Source organism: Perissodus microlepis, chromosome 5 (assembly GCF_051167445.1).
Source record: "Perissodus microlepis isolate ML-2025 ecotype Zambia chromosome 5, ASM5116744v1, whole genome shotgun sequence".
Classification (NCBI taxonomy): Eukaryota; Metazoa; Chordata; class Actinopteri; order Cichliformes; family Cichlidae; genus Perissodus; species Perissodus microlepis.
The window spans coordinates 17,448,312-17,467,798 of NC_140465.1; the positions used below are offsets into that span (position 1 = coordinate 17,448,312).

Below are 19,487 nucleotides of genomic sequence, written 5' to 3' on the forward strand. Positions count from 1 at the left end.
CATAGATAAGAATAGTGTACCAAATATTACCACAATCCATCCAATAGCTGATGAGACATTTTGGTAGGAAGTAAAAAAAGGTTAGTCTCATGACGGTGCTTGAGGAAAAGTCAAGGGATCAGATGATTCAGTGGATAATAATTACTATAAAAAACATTTCTGGACTCAGATTTATCAGCCTATAGCTATTAATTCATTGAGGGATAGAGGACTGCATTGGGACTAATAAACATTCAAGGAGTGTATGATTATGTGTAAAAAACTTTGTAGAACTCTCTTGAGTATTAAGCTAATTCATTTTTAGCCATAAACGTGAACATTATGGTGCTCCCAGGGAAATGGTGGAGATTGCAAAAGTTAGAATAATTTATCTGGGAAAATAAAGGTTGGGGGGAAAAAGTTCACATAGTCAGGTTCATAGTTTGAGATAGACTCACCAGCCACTTCATTAGGTACACATTGCTAGTAAAAGGTTGGACCCCTTTGGCCTTCAGAACTTCTTTATTTCTTAACAACACAGATTCAATAAGGCACTGGAATAATTTCTCAGAGATTCTGGTCCATATTGAGATGACAGCATCACCCGGTTGCTGCAGATGTGTCAGCTGCACTTCCATGATGCTGATCTCCCATTCTACTACGTCCCAGAGGTACTCTATTGGACTGCAATCTGTGACTGTGGAACTCATTTGAGTGCAGCTTTGTGACATCAGAAGATGAGTACACTGTGGTTGTAAAGGGATGAACAGTGTTTAATAACTATTAAAAACTCTGGAAGTGGTTGTTTTAGCTTGACGTGCTATTTACCACCACAGAAACTAAGTAAAATCAAGACAGTAGTATTTTTTTCAGTATGTGAATACTGAATTTTAAACACACAGAAGAGCTGTTAAAAAATAAGAACACATTTTAGAGATGTTTAGACGCTGACTTACATTCAGACTCAGTTAGGTGTGCCTTTGAAAATCACTGAAACCTAATAGCTGTTCTTATTACAGTAATACTCAGAAACAGCTGGAGTCTATTATAAATGAAAATGTCCGCAATGACTCAAAATATCACGAAAGCACCACTTCCGGCTCAAATAGAAAATAGCGTAAGAGGCGAGACTTACAAGAAAGATCCCAAAGGACAGGAGAAAATAAAACCAATTTGAACAAGGAACTCTGCAATGATAGAATTCAAATCAGAGAGAAGCTAAATTGATGCAGACAAGCACATAAATATATAAGGACTAGGTGAAATTAACTTTCAGAATGCGTAACCTGGTAACTGCATGCATGAGATGGAATATAGAGGCAAAGGAGACACGTGAAAGACAGTTGCATTGTTAAAAAATAAAAACTGAAGCCAACTGTGGCTTGACAAAATGACCTTGAGCTGAGGTTTGAGAAAAGCTAAAGCCAGGGCGTGGGGGAAGACATAGAGGATTATGGGTGAGGTGGAGTGAGAATGAGAGCAGATGAAGAGAAATGAAGAGAGAGAAAAGTGAGTGAGAGAAAGAGAAGAAAAACCCCAGAGAAAGTGTTGTAGCTATTTGATAGAAGCCCAGCCAATTACAGTCCTGCATTATGAATGCGGAGAAACAAATGTACCTTTTGCCAGCATAAAGAAGGGGAAGCAGGGCTCAGAGAGGCGTCTCACAAAATGCCACCTCAGAAGAGTGTTTTTATAAGCTCATGGAGTTTTGCCTAAGGAGGGGGTAGACTGACAGGTTGGTTCACCCTCTCATTAGTGTATCCAGGAAGTAGCCTTGGACCTGCACTGTGGGCCTAATGACTGTGTCACCATGACTGTGTGACCTGCCAGAGCTGGTATTTGGTAGCACTGTAAACTATAATTTTCTTGATGCTGTATTCCCACTGTGAGTCTGCTTCTTTTCAAATAAGTCTAATGGGCTGTGAAATTAGTTTTTATCTCTACACACAATATGGCTACAGAACAATTCTGGACTATCAAGTCTCCCTAAAGGCCGGGTTTGGAAAATGCATTTTCACTCTAAATTACAGTGCAGCCATTACAAAATACCCAGCTCCTAAGAACTTGCATATGCACAGTGAAGAACGTGCGTAGGCTTCAGTAGCAGAAGCTTGTCTTCTCATTCGATTGGAGGATATTTTTGTCCGGCATACACAAGTGGACACAGGTGTCTGCATGAATACGCATTCACCTGTGCTCCTGCAGTCAAATTCAGTCAAGACATTTGTGGTTTGATTGAACCACAAAGGGACTGTGTGATGGATGGAAGATGAGACGTGCACTGACCTGTCACTTCAATCCCCTCCCGCTTCTACACTTAGACCCTTTCTTTCCTGACCCCCTGCCTGTGCAGTCTGTTCTCCCTGGACTGCATCTGACATCTACAGTCCTGTCTTCATTCCAGCCTCCTGTTCCTCATCCACACACATGGCCTGTCACTTCCCTCCAATTCTAACTTAGCTAACTTCCCAAGCACCAACAGCAGGCCTTTCTCTATCCCGTCTGCATGCCAATCCTGATTATGAAAATGTCTACACTACTACAAACTGGTATATATATACACCAGTTTTTATACATGCATATATATATTTTTATTTTATTTTATTTTTACACCTTAGGGTGCTACTTGCTTCAGCGTGAAAATATTACTTGAAGCCTGCCACATATAATGTGTTGAATAAGAGAAGACGCCCCGGACCCCAGTAATCCAAACTGATACATCCACTCAGACGACTCACATATATCCATCTACACAGACAAGGGAGAAATAATCCTCTGTCTCATCTCATCAGTCTCTATCCTGATTAAATGACAATTTATCTGCATCAGTGTCATCACTTTCTCTGTGTTTGATTGTTGAGTTGTTCCAAGGTCAGGCAATGGGAGCTTTACTTTTAACAAATTTCATTGAATCAATAGGCAATTACTTAGGGATGCAGCAGTGTTAGAGAAGGAAAGTAATGGGCCCAAAGCTTCAGCACAGTTTGGGTGTATGAGAGAGTGCATAGTTCACCTGATTGTTGTGTATGAAACCAAAATGGATTGGCAGAACAACAAACTGAGTATAAACTTGTCATGGTCCTGGGTTTGAGTTTTGATGGACTCTTACTTCTGACTTCAAGTTCTTTTGTATTTTGAGCCTTAGTTCTTTGTTTCAGTTCCTGCTTATTGGCGTTGGCCGAGTGCCTTCCCTTTAGATTACCTTCCCCTGTTCTCATCATCCTGATTACAGTCAGCTGTGTCTTGTTAACCAGGCGTTAACAAGCGGCATCTTGCTGTGGCATCTCTGTTGTCTCCCCATTGTGCTCCATGATAGTGTTTGGATTTTTTTCTACTCTCATTGTTTTGTAGACTCATCATACATTTAATTAGAAGTTTGTTTTCTGTTACTCAGTCCTGTTTTGGAGTCAAGCCTTAGTGTCCATTTTCCTATAAAATATTGCAAACTATCCAAAATCAAAACTGAAATGTGAGCTGCAGTTGAAGGTTGCAGCAGGATCTCACTGACAAAGAGGTTTTGCAGTTCGGACTTGAGGTTAAATTGAGTCCAAAGCCAACAAAATTCAACACTCGTGTCTGAGAAATTGGGGGTGACTTTGCTGGTATCACAAACTGAAGAAGGGGGGGGAGGCTTAATTATTATTCTTTTTAATGTACCACTTTCCTAAGTAAGACATCTCAGTCATACTGGATGCACGTGAACCTCTATGTGTAGGTGTACTTAAAAGTTGCTCACTCTCTAACCTCAAGCTGTGATTTCTACATTTGCTGAGGACATTTTACATTCAGGGAGCCGTTGAATTGAAAAGCTTAATTCAGGTCTGAAAACTGTCAAGTTGAAAGGACTGGTTTATTTTGACATGAGAGTGAACAAGTAGCTGAGTGTGCTTAAAGACCGGTGTTTAAATAGGTATTTGCAAAACCTACAAATGTCTATAATCTCTACACTACCTACAGCTTTTAAAAAAGGTGTAGGTAGGGGGTCAGGGTTAGGGTATTTGATTTATCAAGTTTAGTATTGGTACATAAAGGAAGAATGTGAGAATCTGCACTGATGTGTTGACAGGTGAAAATTGGTCCAGTAGTAAACTGTTCAAAATATTTAAACATTTTTTTGTTTAAAGTGGACTCCGTTCTGTTTTGAAGTGTTTCGTTGTCACTTCTGAGGGAGATATGATGCCATAGATCCAATCATACTCGTACTCCAAATTTAGTGTAAGCTGTAGAAATCTAGAAAATCAACGAAAACAAAAAGAAGAGAGTATGTCTATTGTCAAAGTCTGCACCACCTAAAAAAAAGAAAAGAAAAAAGCAATGAATGCTAACTGTTGGTTTCACATGGGATTTAAACCCCATGGTCCTGGCTGCTTTCAGCTGCTCCCTTATTCACAAGGGGTCACTTCAGTGGGCACCTGATAGCTCCACAATGTTTACTTTGGCAGATTGTTTATGCCTTTTGTGATGCAACTCCAAAAGGATTTGTGTCCCACTGTAAAAATGTAAAAGTAGAGAAAATTCTAACTATTAAGTTGGCGTGATTCAATAGCATTCTGTTTTATCAGCTTTGTTATTGTTGGCTTCACTAAGATTAAGTTCTGGTGACTTTGATTTTCTTTTTCAGTTAATTATAATATGGGGTAACAAGAAAATCAAGTTGTTGTATGGTCAACAACAACAGTAACAAACTGTGAAAAATGTAAAAATCTATCGGATCATGATGCTTTGATAGTTTGTGTTTTCTCAAATTTACATTTACAGTATAAATCAAAATCCTCCACTTAATCCAGTCCACATTTGTTTGGCTCGATTTTATTTGTATCTTAAAGTCTCACACTGCAGCTTTAAACTTTAACTTGGGGAGCATTTCTTTAAATCTACCATAGATTACCAAGGTCCTGGATATATTTTTTTCCCAAAACCTACATGTAATTTACTGCACGGTAAATGCTTACTTACAATTTTATCTGCAACAAAAATGACAGCTATATAAAAAAGTTATCATCTGATGGCTCACACTGTGGGGCCAAACAGGAGTCCATGCTGCCACACTGCTACACTAACACTATCAGAAATAGGTCTAGGTGTTACACCAGCGCCAGCGAGCAGGAAGTGCCTTACAGGGTCCAATCTTAGTGCCATCTCCCAAATGTTCCAATAACTAACAATTTTCACCACTTTGCTTTCCAGTCAGCTGCAAAATTATAGATTACAGATTTGCTCAGAGTGAAGAGAGGGAAGTGGATCACTGGAGGGGAGAAAGATTGATGGAAGGAGGTGAAGGATAGGAGAGACACAGTCATGGATAGGGAGAGCTCAGAAACTGAAAACATCTTGGGCCATCAGTAGTTTGAAGATAAACTGAAATAGAGTATGGACCTCTGAATGACAGCAGGGAATGATGAGAAATGGCGTATGCTAAATGAGGCTTAAATGCCTCAGGTATCCCCTGAGAGGCTTTTAATAATGCTCAGGCATTGTGACACTCGGCTGGCCCAAGCATGTCCTTTCCATAATGAAGAGAATATGCTAATAGCTGACTCATCTGCTGGAGGAAAAATTAAGGAAAGCAAACAACACCTTTGGTGCCCTCTGTTTATTGAGACGATGGACAAGCGAGATGACAAAGTGAGAAAGTAGCGAGGCAGTTTGGAGGGAAGCGACTCTGCAGAAAACTAACAGTTGTCCCGTTCAAAATGAGGCCAAAGTTATCCATTTAGATGCAGCTAGCTTCATTTTTGCAGTTTCACTTTTGAAACATTTTTTTTTTTGCAACACAACAACATTGAGAACAAAATTCTGGACTGAAAGCCAATAAAGTAGATGAACAGAGATAGGATTGTGTGCAATACCCGTTTCTAATTGAAACTGCTCTGCGTGAATGTTTTCAGTACAGCCAGGATGGCAGAGAAGTTAACCTAAATGCGCAGATCAATAGACTAAATAATAAATGCTTACACTGGCACAACTGTGAGAGCTCAAGTGAAAGACTTGCAGGACAGAAAGAACGTCTGATGCCAAGTCCACAATTAAACTCCAGGAGATAAAATAGATAAAATAAGGGGTCAAAGCATTGAGAGAACCTGCAAGGAGCAGCACACATAAGCTTTGCAGTAATCCCAAGGCACATGTACTTTTCATTTTTCTCCTGACACTTCAGCATGTGCATATAGATGAACAAGAGTATCTGCACCTCGGCAGGAGGACCCACACACAAATGTTTTGCCTGATGAGCAATATGTGCACGCACGTAGGGTAGAAGTAAAGATAGAATTGATATGGATCATATGCTAATATGGCTGAGAGGCTAAAAGTGAGATTGAGCACATTTCTAGCATGTTTCATTGCTATAGCAACAGCCTTTGTACTTGTGGAGGGAAGTGGGTGGCAGAAAAAAGAGCAAGAGTGAGAGTGAGAGGAGTGACAGAGAGAGAAAGAGAGAGACTTTGGCTTGCTTCTCTCTCTTGGCGAGGTTCTACCAATCCAGCTCTCTGCCAACCCAAGACCCTGGGGCTTTAGACAGCCAAGGTCACTGAAGAGGAAAAATGAACAACTCCTGAACGTGTTTCTGCATACTTCTAATCCAAGAGAGGCAATAAAGGGCAGTTCCAGCTCACACAGGCAGAGGGAGCCACTACATGTGCCTAATCATGCCCTACTAGACCCAGCTACACATGAGCAGAAGGATCATATTGTTTCAAAAATACCCTTGAAGGGTCACGATCAAAGACGCATAAACAAAACAGCCATTAAATCCTTACTGTCTTCATACAGAAGGCATTGTTGAAAGAATCCAAGCTTTATAGAGTGAACGCTAAACCAGCAACCCTGTCTTTACATTTTTACATCAGCTTTACATCACAGCCTCAATGACATTCCTTCATGACTATTGTCCCAGTAGTACTGCTCTGATGGGAATGACTATAGCATATAGCTTAGCACATAAATAAAGTGCAATATTAGTTCATATTAAATTATCATTTGCCTACAGCCAAGTTTCAAACCCAAATCTGTGAAGGACAACCTTGAATGCCGAAAATCGGAGCGTCTACGTCTGTTTGTGTTCAGAGTGAGAGAAGCCTTAGGACCCCCAGAGGTAGGAGGGTGAATATGAAATTAGCTATGTTTATTAAAAGTCCCCTTGTTTCATAGAACCACAATTTAGCAGTCAGTCTTCCACATAAGCTCACCCCCCCACACGCTACTCTCTTCACATGTCCTTTCAAAGACTTGTGAGACGGCTCTAAAGGCTTTGGTGCATTGTGTAAAGCTGGCTGTTACGGCTGCTGAAATCAGCGATGACTGCTATTTTTAGGATATGGGAAATCTATCTGTAGCACTCCAATCATGAAAAAATTCGCATGGGTGTGTGCCATTCACACACACACACCATAGATAAGCACTCACACAACAGACATAACAAATACGAGGAATTGAGCCAATTTAGAGATAACAAGAGATAACTAATATATATATATATATATATATATATATATATATATATATATATATATATATATATATATATATATATATATATATATATATATACACACACATATATACACACATATATACATATATATATATGTATGTGTGTGTGTGTGTGTATATATACATCATTGCTACATGAGGTGTTGAATTTCCCTGTTTTGTCAGATTTGTGCTTCAGTAAAAGAAAGCTTTTTCAAGAATCAGAAAGTAGGTCAGTCAAAAAAAGAGTTGTGTGGATGATGAAACTTAGGTGCTTCTGGCCTGGTACAGGTAACTAACTGACTGAGGGAGGGCTCAGAGAGTCCTGGTGTCCTTTGAAATGTAAAAGCATTTAAGAACATTTATATTTAACACTAAAAATAGTTACACTGAGAGAAATTGGACCATTTAACTGCTCCAATTTGTGCATTGCAGGGCTTTTCTATATTCAATTTTAAAAGGAGCCTTTGAAATTCTGTAAAAAGAAATCTTACTGAGTTCCATTTCTTGCAAATATCTGCTGACTATACATTTATACATTTGTACATTGTAGAATGATGGTTTTCAAATTTTCTTTCAAATGGTACTTAACACATATAGAGGAGTTCAGGAGAAAAGTGTTTACAGCAATCGCTGGACAGAAAAAGACACGGTGGAATACTATCAGTCATGGATTGGCCTCCCCAGGCCTCGACGTTATTGAAGCAGTGTATGATCATCTTGACAGAGACTGAAACAAAAAGAAGCCAACATCCAAAGAAGAGCTTTGAATGTCCTTCAAGGAGACTGGAGAACTCATCCTGAAATGACAGGGAAATCTCCCCAAGAGAGTTCAGGCTGTAACAGGCTCAAAACTTTTGCACAGTACTATAAAAAGTTGCTCATTGATATTATTTTCCAAATATTGCTAACAAATCTTCTGTATTTGTTCTTAATTTTATAAAAATGATTGTAAGGCCTTTAATTGTAATTTGGAGTATTTTTAGATACTTAAAAAAAATAGGATGATGTGCATCAACCATTTGGAGAAAGCTGTTCCCTGTTACAACATGATCATAAAACCTACAAGAAATGTGTTTGTGAGTCTGATGAGGAATTACTAGACTTGCTTGGACAGAGTGGAGACAACTCCAGAGTTTTACTGAAAAAAAACTATAGCTACCGAATCTCCGGCACCATGCACTGAATGTTGAGCATGAATACTCAGATAAAATGCAAACATTACTCCTAGATGTCTAGATGACAGCGTTTTAACATAGCATTGCAACAGAGTGCATTGTGGTCCGTTTGTGCCCTTTTCTACATATTCATCTTTGTATCCACACTCACTTCCAACTAACCCTAACCACGTCCTTGCCAGAGTGTGCATAACTTGTTACAAGCAGTCGCACAACCTCATGATAAACACACACAAGCCTAAAGCACGATGCAGGGCAAAGATAACGCCGGAATTTAAGTAAGAGGAGGACGAGATGATGAAGCTGTGTGAGGCCAGCTGGAGTGTGATGAAACTGATATGGCATCAGGGAGACTCGAACCAGGGGAAATCAAGTGAGGGCAGAAAGCACGGAGAAACGAAGGGAGGAGGAGCCGTGGCCAACAAGTAGAAAATCCTCTCATTAATAAAATCCACTGATGAAATTAGAACATGTAATCAGTCACATACACCTCCACACACGCGTGCGCTTCATTTCTTATCTCCCTATCTTCGCCACTAAAAATATTATGTAGTGCATGTCTTTGATTATAAATCTTCTATTCACGAGCAGACACAGATCATATCAAGAAAGAGAACATCATCATTATTTAAAGCTCACTGAGACACTTTTAGATTTTAGTTGGGGAAAGGTCATTATTTCTGACTGCAGTATGGAATATGCAAACCTGTTTTCATGCTCTTCAGGTTTAAAGCTAAAAGTGATTCATCGCTAAATGAAAGCATACAACAACTTTGTTTTTAGTCAGACATTTGGTTTATTTGAAATGTTTATTAAAATGTTCCATGACAAACAGAAATGTCTGCACCGCACAAAGACACCTTCAACAAACTATAAAAATACATTTAAAAATAGCACCTTTTCTCTGGTAAGTAAACAAGCAGGCATTAACAGTAACACAACTCCCCGCAAATAATGATAAAAACAGTATGTACAAAATATTGGCAGAATATTGCGCTTGATTCTTCATATTTAACAGATATGATAAAACTATATTCGTAATAATAGTCAAATATATTTGTGCTTGCATAGTTATTTTCATGGAGAGAAGTGCGAGGGGTTGTTTGAGGAATCTGCGGGCTGGAGTTTTATTTAACGTTTGCATGGATAACATTAGAAAACTGAAGAAGTAAAGTTTGGATCAGCTCTTAAGATGCGCCGCAGGTGAAGACAGGAAATCACCGTTTCTGAAAGCCTGGTGTGAAGGCTGAGGCTAGTTGTATACATTTCATGTTATTTCTTTGTTTTCTTTTTCTTTTTTCAGGGTGTATGTGTTTACATCACGCTATTTAACCTAAATACTCTGTGCTGTTAACATGTAACATATGACGCCATTATCCTTTAATCCTTTAAAGCCATGTTTGATTCATGGGTTTTCAGTCTTCTACGTCATCACTGTGATTTTTTTCTCCCAAAAACTTGACAAATATGAGTTAAGTTAAAACTCATATATGCAAATCAATATTTATTTTTCATTTTTGTCATTTCATTTTTGGGGTTATTTTAACTGCTAACTCTAAATTGCCCATAGGTGTGAATGTGGATGTGAATGGTTGTTTGTCTCTATATGTTGGCCCTGCGACAGACTGGTGACCTGTCCAGGGTGTACCCTGCCCCTCTCACCCTATGACAGCTGGGATAGGCTCCGGCCCCCTCGCGACCCTGACAAGGATAAGTGGAAGAGAATGGATGGATTTTCAAAAACTTTGAAATAATTGCCAAAACAAAAAAGTTTAGGCTTTAAAGCAGCGGTCCCCAACCCCCGGGCCTCGGACCGGTACCGGTCCGTGAGTCGTTTGGTACCGGGCCGCGAGTGTTGAGGCTCAGGTGTGAAATGTATGGTTTTCAGGGTTTTTATCGGTTTTCAGCGTTATTTTGTTATTGTTTTTATCGTTAACTCAGTTTTCCTGGGTCTTTTCACGTGTGTTATGAATAAAGCTTCTTTTTTTCGGTACCGGTACTAGTTTTATTTTGTTGTATTTATCCGCGACACCTTAAAGGCCGGTCCGTGAAAATATTGTCAGGCATAAACCGGTCCGTGGCGCAAAAAAGGTTGGGGACCGCTGCTTTAAAGGTTTAAAGGCAGTTTTTTTTAACTAAAACCTGTTCATGGTTTTAGTGTTTTAAATCAGTTCGCAAAAAATATTGTTACTTTGCGCAGGTAACGCCTTTTGTTTCCAGAACCTACACTGGTGTCAACTTTTTCTTCTTTGCTAAATAGCACAGAGCCAGTTAAACAGTGTGTACATAGATGGAAATAGAGTACAACTACACCTGCACCTTATTACACAGCATTGTGTAGTTACCATTAGAGTGAAATTCATAACAGATGCTGTTTGTCCTGTCGTCTAAAACAAAGTCATTCAGCGTTGCAAAGAAAAATTACATATAGCTTTTTTCCCTTGTTTTTGTTTTGCTGAAATAATGTCATTTATTCCTTTCTCTAAGTTTGAAATGAACTGTGCCTTTTTAGCATTGTATTAGAGCGAGAGAGAGACACAATGTTTGCCAATATGTTTACTGTTTACAATCCTCTATTTTTGGTCCTTTTGTGTTTCTATGAACAGAGCTTGTAAAGGATTGCAGTTTGTTTTTCTGGTGTTAAATTTCAAAATCAGAACAAAAAACAAAACAAAAAAACTAACTTAATGTGAAATATTTAGCAATTTCTTTCAGGTAATAAGTGAAACTGCAAGCATCTTGCAAATGATGAATAATGATTGCAACCTGCAAACAACAGCCTCCCTCAAACAACCTGCAAGTTACTGAAACATACTGAGCTTCACCAAATTGGTAACCTTCCTAAGCAGCAAGATGTTATTCCACTGTACGATGAGTTTGGCAGTTTACTATCAATACTGTAGCAGTGTGCCACATGAACTGCACTCAATACTGTGGTATGGTGGAATAGTTAAACTGAGATGTGTTAAAGTCAGGTAAACAAGCAAAAGAAAAAACAGACCTATGAGGCATTGCGGTCTCCCTTTTTAGCAGGGTAAAGTTTGGTTGGGTTAAAAACAAAACAACAATAAATAAACAAAAATAAAACCACTGACATTTGACATCATAGTGATCTACAAAAGCCTACCATCCTGTGGCGGAGGACGAGTGGGCCACAATCATCGCGCTGTCTTAAAGGGAGGAGAACCTGCACAAAAGATCAACTGTTAGCTTGCTTGCATTATACTTGCATTATACTTAAACTAGTGTGTCTGTGTCTTGCTTCTCTTTGTACCATCAGCCTCCCCAAGACAGGTCTCTTCACACTCCTCCAGGTGAAGGAAACGGTTGTCATTTCCTTCACAGCCGCTGTAGATGAAGGGCCTGCAGGCTTGAGCCTGTCTGTTAAAATACCAGCGCATAGTGTACTTTCCACAGCTTCCCTCATCCATGGGCAGCAAGCACGGGTCTGCTGGAGCTACAGAACACATGCATACATGTAAAACTTGTGCATATATAGACACAAAGAAAACAAGACCAAGGCAGCCCAGGCAAACAGGATCAGTGGGAATAAGAAGCAGCAGGAAACAAGATCATGAGATTATCAAGCCAATCTATTTATTTCAACACTTCTTGTTTCCAAAGCAACATATTAACACTTCTTTGTTTTTGCCTTATTTTGTTGGATGCATGCTTGTCTTTAATAATACTGTATGACACCCTTAAAAAAACAAAAAACGGACAACAGCAGAGCAGCCAATGCACCCAGAGACATACACAGAGAGACAGACACCAGATGGCCAGTAGTAAGGATGAATAAATCCCCAAACAGGATGACGAATGAGCTGGTTTACCTTCCCCTTTGACTCTCCTCTTGGACCTGACTGTTCTGGACTTGACTGCTTTCAGATGTGTAACTTTGACTGCTTCCTGACCATCAGCTGTTGCCTGATCGTCAGCACTTGCTGATTTGTTAGGTTCAACTCTGACTGTTTTCTCAGATTTCTTTCTGTCAACCTCACCTGTCGACGCACACACAGACACACACAGACACACCAAAGAAACACAGCAAACAGCACAGACAAGGTCAACAGAAATTTTCTAAACACAATGGTAACAATGATAATGGGGGACAAAGACTGAACAATCCATGTTGTCAACATGACAGGTCACAGGCTCTGGATGGTGTGGGCTTGTAGTAGGCTGTGTGATAAATACTCAAGGGCAATAGAGTCTCATTATGATGAAATAAAAACAAATTGAAAAGCAGGCACATAAGATAAGCTGCTTCACCAGCACAAACTCAATTATGGCTTCAAAGCATAAATTTGGCATGCCTTTTTGGGTTTAACACGTGAAACAGAAAATTGTGTAGCACATATAATACATTTGGCAAAAGTCAGGGTCATAGTTACTGACTAAAAGTGACTTTTTCATAAGTATAATGACAGCCACTATAGTCAAATGAAGATTATTAAATCCACCTGCGGTAATTTTTATTTGGTGGCGTGGAAGCATAAGGTGCGGAGCACAGCATCAGGGGTTCCTTACAGGGGATTTATACTTTTGTGCTAATTTCCTGCACTGTAGATATGTCGTAGACCAAACTTTCTGAATGCCAACTCTATAACCTGATCTGTACCTCACAGTAACTACTGTGACCAAATGGCACTGTCAATGCAGCCACACAATGATGTCAGCTACTCCCCACATAGCAAAATTGGTATGGCCCAGATCTGGCCCACACAATGTGCTTACACATGGCCCACATACCGCAAAGAATGACGGCCCTTTGGTGGCCCAGATCTGGTCTGCCAGATCTGCCAGATCTGGTCTGCCAGATGTGGCCCACACATGGGCCAGCACAAGGCCAGTTGCAGACACACTGGTGGTCCTGTGCTGGCCCATGTGTGGGCTACCTCCGGCAAACCTGATCTGGGCCACCAAAGGGCCGTCAGTCTTTGCAGTATGTGGGCCATGTGTAATTTGTGTGCAGCCATGGGCCAGTTGCAGACACACTGCTGGCCCTGTGCTGGCCCAGAACAGTTTCAGCTCTGGCCCCAGATGTCAGCCTAATGTGTACCTTAATCAAGCCATGTAATAACAACATGTGCGAGAACATGCAAAACAGTGCAAAAGTAACATGACAAAACCCTGTTCAAACAGTGAATGGACTGATTCTTATATAGTGCTTTTCTAGTCTCCCGGATTACTCAAAGTGCTCTATAGAACATGCCACATTCTCCCAATCCCGCAATTTCTCTAAACCGAGTGCTTCCTAACTACACACTTGGAAAAACAGAAGACCAAAATTACAGCGACTATGCCCAGCAATTTGTGATCTCCTTGCTTTTGAAATGGTTGTTTCAAAGATGGGGACTAAGTCTGTGCGTCAAGACAGTAAAATGATAAAAAGACGGAGTTACACTTGTTTTCTATGTTATAACTTCACTGTTCTCCACGGCTGTCTGACGGACCAAAAACAGCACAAGTGAGAGTAGCCCACAAACCAGCTGTGCCACATACTTTGAACACTGCTTTCATCAACAGTGGATGCTCTCTGCCAGCAGACCCGTTATCCATGAACTGCCAGCAGACCGCGATAATGCTACCACTGCTGAACTATGATTGCAGCTTTAGTCTAACTAATCTTTACTAGTTTGAGTCAAATTGACAATTACATGAAATTTTTGTCTGATATTACAGCGATTAACTGTGATAAACTGGAAACAGTTGTGAACATGTTGCAATCTGATGTAAATGTCTTGCAGTATACATCCTAAAAGGTATTTATTAAGGCGTATTCTGGATCTCTATACCAGTTATGATGGTGCAGAATCAAATCACAGCTTAAATTAATGTGCACAGTTTTCTTAGTCTCATGGTTTCTCTTCAGACACAAGTGATGAATTCAAACGTAACAACACAAACAGTTTAACATGCCAGAAGTAACCAGTTACCACTATTTAATCTGCTGCGCCATTTAACTTCAAGATAATGTCAGTGTCAATGTTCAGTATCAATTAAATTAAGACAACAAATTTAAACACACCCTTAGTAGCAAGGGTTTCTAACTACGGGATATGACACACAGGTGCCCCAGTGCATAACTGCAATCCTCCAAGTTGAAATAAAAAGCAGAAGATCTCACTTTTGGAGGCAACTCTTCCAACAGTTTCAAGATCACCACCCACACACTGGCAGTATGTCTGCTTTCAAGAATTAGACAGTGAGTATTTGCAAACCTTCACCAATCTGTCTGTGAGAGGTTGCAGTAAGTCTGAGTTAGGCTGCTATTGTTTGACAAAACTTTTGAAAACACATTGCTTCCAGTGAGGTGACCTGTGCAATTCTCCTGCAATCTAAACTGGTTGCCACAATTACTTGCAATCGGTCACCAACAACAAAAGAATTCAGTGAAATCATTTGGCAACCACTGACTTTTCCTAGTCACAGAGAGACTGCCATCCTGTTTTTACTATGGTGTAATGGAGGCTTAAAAAACAGACTATGACACTGATTAATTCAGACATAGCATGAGTTGGTGAGATGGGTTTCCAATTGGTTTGCAGGAGCAAATTTAGGCAGAATAGATGCAGTTTAATCACTGTGCTCTCTATGAGGTTTGCCAAGTGAATGCATAGAAAGCTATCAGCTGACACACCATCACTCCATTATATAATGTGGTTATATTCAGTCATGATGGCCAAAAATGTTAATTTATTGCTGAAGCTGAGAAGTTGAAGGATACTGTTCTCTCTTCACCCATGTCTGCGATACTAAAACATGTTACTTCAGGAAAACACTGGAAATAGTGTAAAACAGAAATTACCATCACTCTGGTTGGCCAAGGGAGACGTGAAGTAGAGCATCTCCTCCAAGGGGTCGTCATAGGATTCGACGGAGTAGACATGCTCGTAGTCTGGGTCATTGGTATTTACCACCATGTGCAGCTCACGGCCTGAAAGAAGAGCAGCATCAGGCAGGATCATCAGAGACATCAATGACAACCTCTAATTTTTTGGACTGAACGAGGCCTGAAAATAACTGACCTCAGTAAAACAAGGCCCATACTCTACCAGTGTATTTTTCTTTATGTAATCAGACGTATATATTATTTTGTCGGTAGAACAGAAATGGAGTTCTCTGTTTTCTTGATGAGAAAACCACCCAAATGCTCAGAGTTCTCCAAATAAAGGACGACCAGTTAAATGTGCTTGTTAGGACAGATACATGGACAGACTGGAAGGAAACACTCACCCTCCTCACCCTTCAGCGCCAATTGTTGCTCTGGTGTAGGCAGAGCCCTGACTGGCGGGTACCGAATGTTCGGACCTGAACCTGGGAGAGCCAGATAGGACAGGGACACCGAGACAGGCACAGGCAGAATTCAGAAAGCAAGAGGGACAGGGAAAATGTTACACAAGGGAGAAAAGGGGGGTTGAAAAAGCAAAATGGTGAAAAAAAGAGAGGACAGAACATTCTGGTAGTAAAACATAAGCCAACAACAACCCCAAAGTACCAAAAAAATCATTCCACCATTCCAACACAGACACCAGCTTAAAGGATTCATTGAGTTTTTGCAAGACTTTGTCACTGTAGGAAAAGGTCACAAAAACTGGTTATAATCCTTTAAGGACTCAAGTCAGTGCTATAAAGACTTGGGTCACTCCAGTCAAAAGTGACTGTAAACTAAAACTATTACAGAGTTGTTCAATATTAAACATGCAGCTATTTCTTAGATAATAATACATCAGCTAAACATGAGGTAAATTTTGTGTTGGCCTCAAACTTGCATACTGTATTTATTAACAGCCTGCCTCACCAACACTTATCTCATGCGGGTGCTGCTTCATAACACTGATGTGGTCTTGCATTGATTAACAGCTTGAGCAACAAACACATTAGTGCAAACTCTGGGAAAGTTTATCAGTGGAGGTTCACATCAGCTTTCATTTGATTCATTTACTTTAGCATATTCCATGTTATTTACTTTTACAGAAATATAATAAATCAGGTATTAAAAATCCCCAAACAGGACAAAAATGAAAGATTTTTTCAAGATTTATCTGAAGAAGCTGAACAAACTTTCAGTAAAGTTATTTCGTGAAAACCACTGATATTATTTATACCATCATCTGTTAAAAAAAACTTCAGTAAACACCTTGTTGCTCACGGTGGCTTAAGGTGCAGACTTCTAGTATTTTTTTTCCGAGGGACTGAAAAAAATAGTGCACTGATTTCTGCAATGACCAAATTCCAGCAATTTTTATACATTATCTTATTTTGTATCCTATTATCAGAGAGAGAGTTCTCCAATTACACTTGGAGAACAAAATTCAAATGTTAAAAAGAGTTTCATGACCAGGTCTGAACCATTTCTTCATTATTTCTTCCTATTTTTATGCAGGAAAAGGTCTGGAAATGATTGCAAGTGTGGCATTTACATTAGGCAGCAGTGGCCACAATGCACCAAATAGCTCCCAATGCAAATAAAAAAGGGCATGCTTGCAAAAACAAAGCAAATCAATCATCCAGCCACTGTTAGGAGTCTCAGAATAAATAGCTTGGTGCATACTGACAAAAAGAACATACTAGTGGGCTAGACTATTTAAAAGCCAAGCATAGCCACACAAGATAATAGTGATTGATAAGTGCAGGGTCTCATTTATGTTGAAGAAAAACATCGTCACAACATTTAGTTAATTGAAGAATATTCTCCAAGAAATGGGGATATTGTTATCACCGTAAACAGAAGTCTTCACAGGAGAAAATATAGATTCACCAGAAGTTGCAAACCATTTATAAAACTCAACAATAGAAAGGCAAGGTGATGCATGAGCATGAATAGGGTCCAAGGACACTGAGTCATTGTTTATTGATGATATGACAGAAGGCAGAGGCAGCTGGGTGAATTTGGAAGTAGATGTAAAGAGTCAAAAAGAAAGTTTTCAGTCCTCTAATAAAGTAAATGCATCATTACTGGATAAGTAGCAGCAAGGTGCTGATAATCAAATGCACTGTTGTAACTGATCATCAGTAAGTGTGACCACATCTATGAAGGCGTACATTTTGACGTCTGGAGCTTCCAGATGTGTTTTAACACAATGCCACCATTTTCCTATAAGCAAATTCACCCCAAGGTCAAGCATGGCAGCTAAGCTGAACCTGAACAAACCACATACGTAAAAACAGAAAAAATCGCGGATGTTGGCCATAATACACATTGTCACGTTTGTAGAAAATCAAACACAGCATATCACCAAAAACACCTCATACACCTCATGTCAAGAACGGTGGTGGAGCGCTGATGAGTTAGGCTTGTTTTGTGGCCACAGCACCTGGACACGTTACGGTCACTGAGTCAACCACAAGTATTCTAGAGCCAAATGTGAGACCATCTGTCTGACAGCTAAAACTTGAGTGTAAGTGAGTCAAATGGTGGGACATTGATCTCAAGCACAGCATAAAATCGACAACAGGATAGCAGGAAAAGAAACAAAGATTTTGCAATGGCCCAGTCAACTTGATTGAAATGCTGTGGTGGGACCTTAACAGCACTGTGCATAAACAGACGCCACAAGCCGCAATGAAGTGAAGCAACACTGTAAAGAAGAGTGAACTGAAAGTCCTTCACAACCAGGCTGCAGACTAGTAAAGTCATACAGAAAACGATTAGTGCTGTTAAAGGTGGTTCTGCAAGTTAGTGAATCATGGCGTGTACTTTCCTGTTCACATTACTGCACATGGAAACATTCAGCCATGTGCACCAAAGCTGACAGGACGGATTCTCACAGAACAGATGGGCAATGACTCAAAACATACTTTGAACAAAATCCAGGAGTTTTTGAAAGTAAACATTGAATATTCTGCAGTGGCTGAGTCAGCAATTGATGTCAACCCAATTTCAGTACTAACTACTTAGCACTAAGTCTGCACTCTAAGCCAGCGGTCCCCAACCCCCGGGCCACGGATCAGTGCCGGTCCATGAGTCGTTTGGTACCGGGCCGCGAGAGTTGAGGCTCAGGTGTGAAATGTATGGTTTTCAGGGTTTTTATCGGTTTTTAGCGTTATTTTGTTATCGTTTTTATCATTAACTCGGTTTTCCTTGGTCTTTTCACGTGTGTTAAGAATAAATCTTCTTTTTTTCGGTACCGGTACTAGTTTTATTTTGTTGTATTTATCCGCGACACCTTAAAGGCCGGTCCGTGAAAATATTGTTGGGCATAAACCGGTCCATGGCACAAAAAAGGTTGGGGACCGCTGCTCTAAGCCTATATTCATCACACGACTAGAACATGTTTTATTTTTTTTAAGTGCCAGTAACCAAAAATGTGGACCTACTATCTGCAGCACCTGAGAACACACCATTTATACTGTATATTTGAGTATGTGTATGCTTCCTTGCTAATGTTGCCAGCATATTTTGTTTTTTATCCTTATTTTAGCTAATGTTGTTCACTCTCTGCATTGTAGGGAAGTGAAAGAAAGGAAAAGAGGTAATGCACATGGAAACAAGATATAGTCTAAACCTTCATGCAGCCCACTTATTCAGAACGAATGCAGTTGAGGTGCTAAACAAGACAAAATGTACTTTTTGTCTTTATCAGATACCATGTCACCATCTATCTATAGTGACATATGTGTTACACTATATTACTGTGACTCATGCTAAATCATAGCCCTTCTGTCAGCTTTTTTTTTCTGTTGCAGTTGAATGGCTCACTCACCTCCACACGCTGAGCATCAGACAGATGGACAGGAAGGAAGCACAAAGAGAGGGGAATAATAAAGGTCAGTTTAAACAGTCAAGTACGGTCACTACGGTTTCGAACCGCTCTGATGGAATTATATTTCCTCAAAGTTTAGCCATGGCTGTGA

The 19,487-nt window shown here is 39.9% G+C and overlaps 1 protein-coding gene across 2 annotated transcripts in view; it reads right to left on the reverse strand.

The window, feature by feature from the left end:
* Nucleotides 1-10,130: 10,130 nt before the first annotated feature.
* The window catches only part of col7a1 (collagen, type VII, alpha 1), a 65,841-nt gene continuing 56,484 nt past the window's right edge, over nt 10,131-19,487 (reverse strand). The window contains exons 114-119 of one of the 2 annotated variants that reach the window (XM_084928392.1): nt 19,337-19,345; nt 15,867-15,947; nt 15,439-15,567; nt 12,461-12,628; nt 11,902-12,084; nt 10,131-11,814 (exon numbers count right to left, since the gene is read on the reverse strand). In XM_084928392.1, the coding sequence (XP_084784518.1) occupies nt 11,786-11,814; nt 11,902-12,084; nt 12,461-12,628; nt 15,439-15,567; nt 15,867-15,947; nt 19,337-19,345 (599 nt within the window). In that variant the 3' untranslated portion in view covers nt 10,131-11,785. Of the gene's footprint in view, nt 11,815-11,901; nt 12,085-12,460; nt 12,629-15,438; nt 15,568-15,866; nt 19,346-19,487 lie in introns of those variants that run through there. The other variant, XM_084928391.1, reaches the window with a different exon arrangement.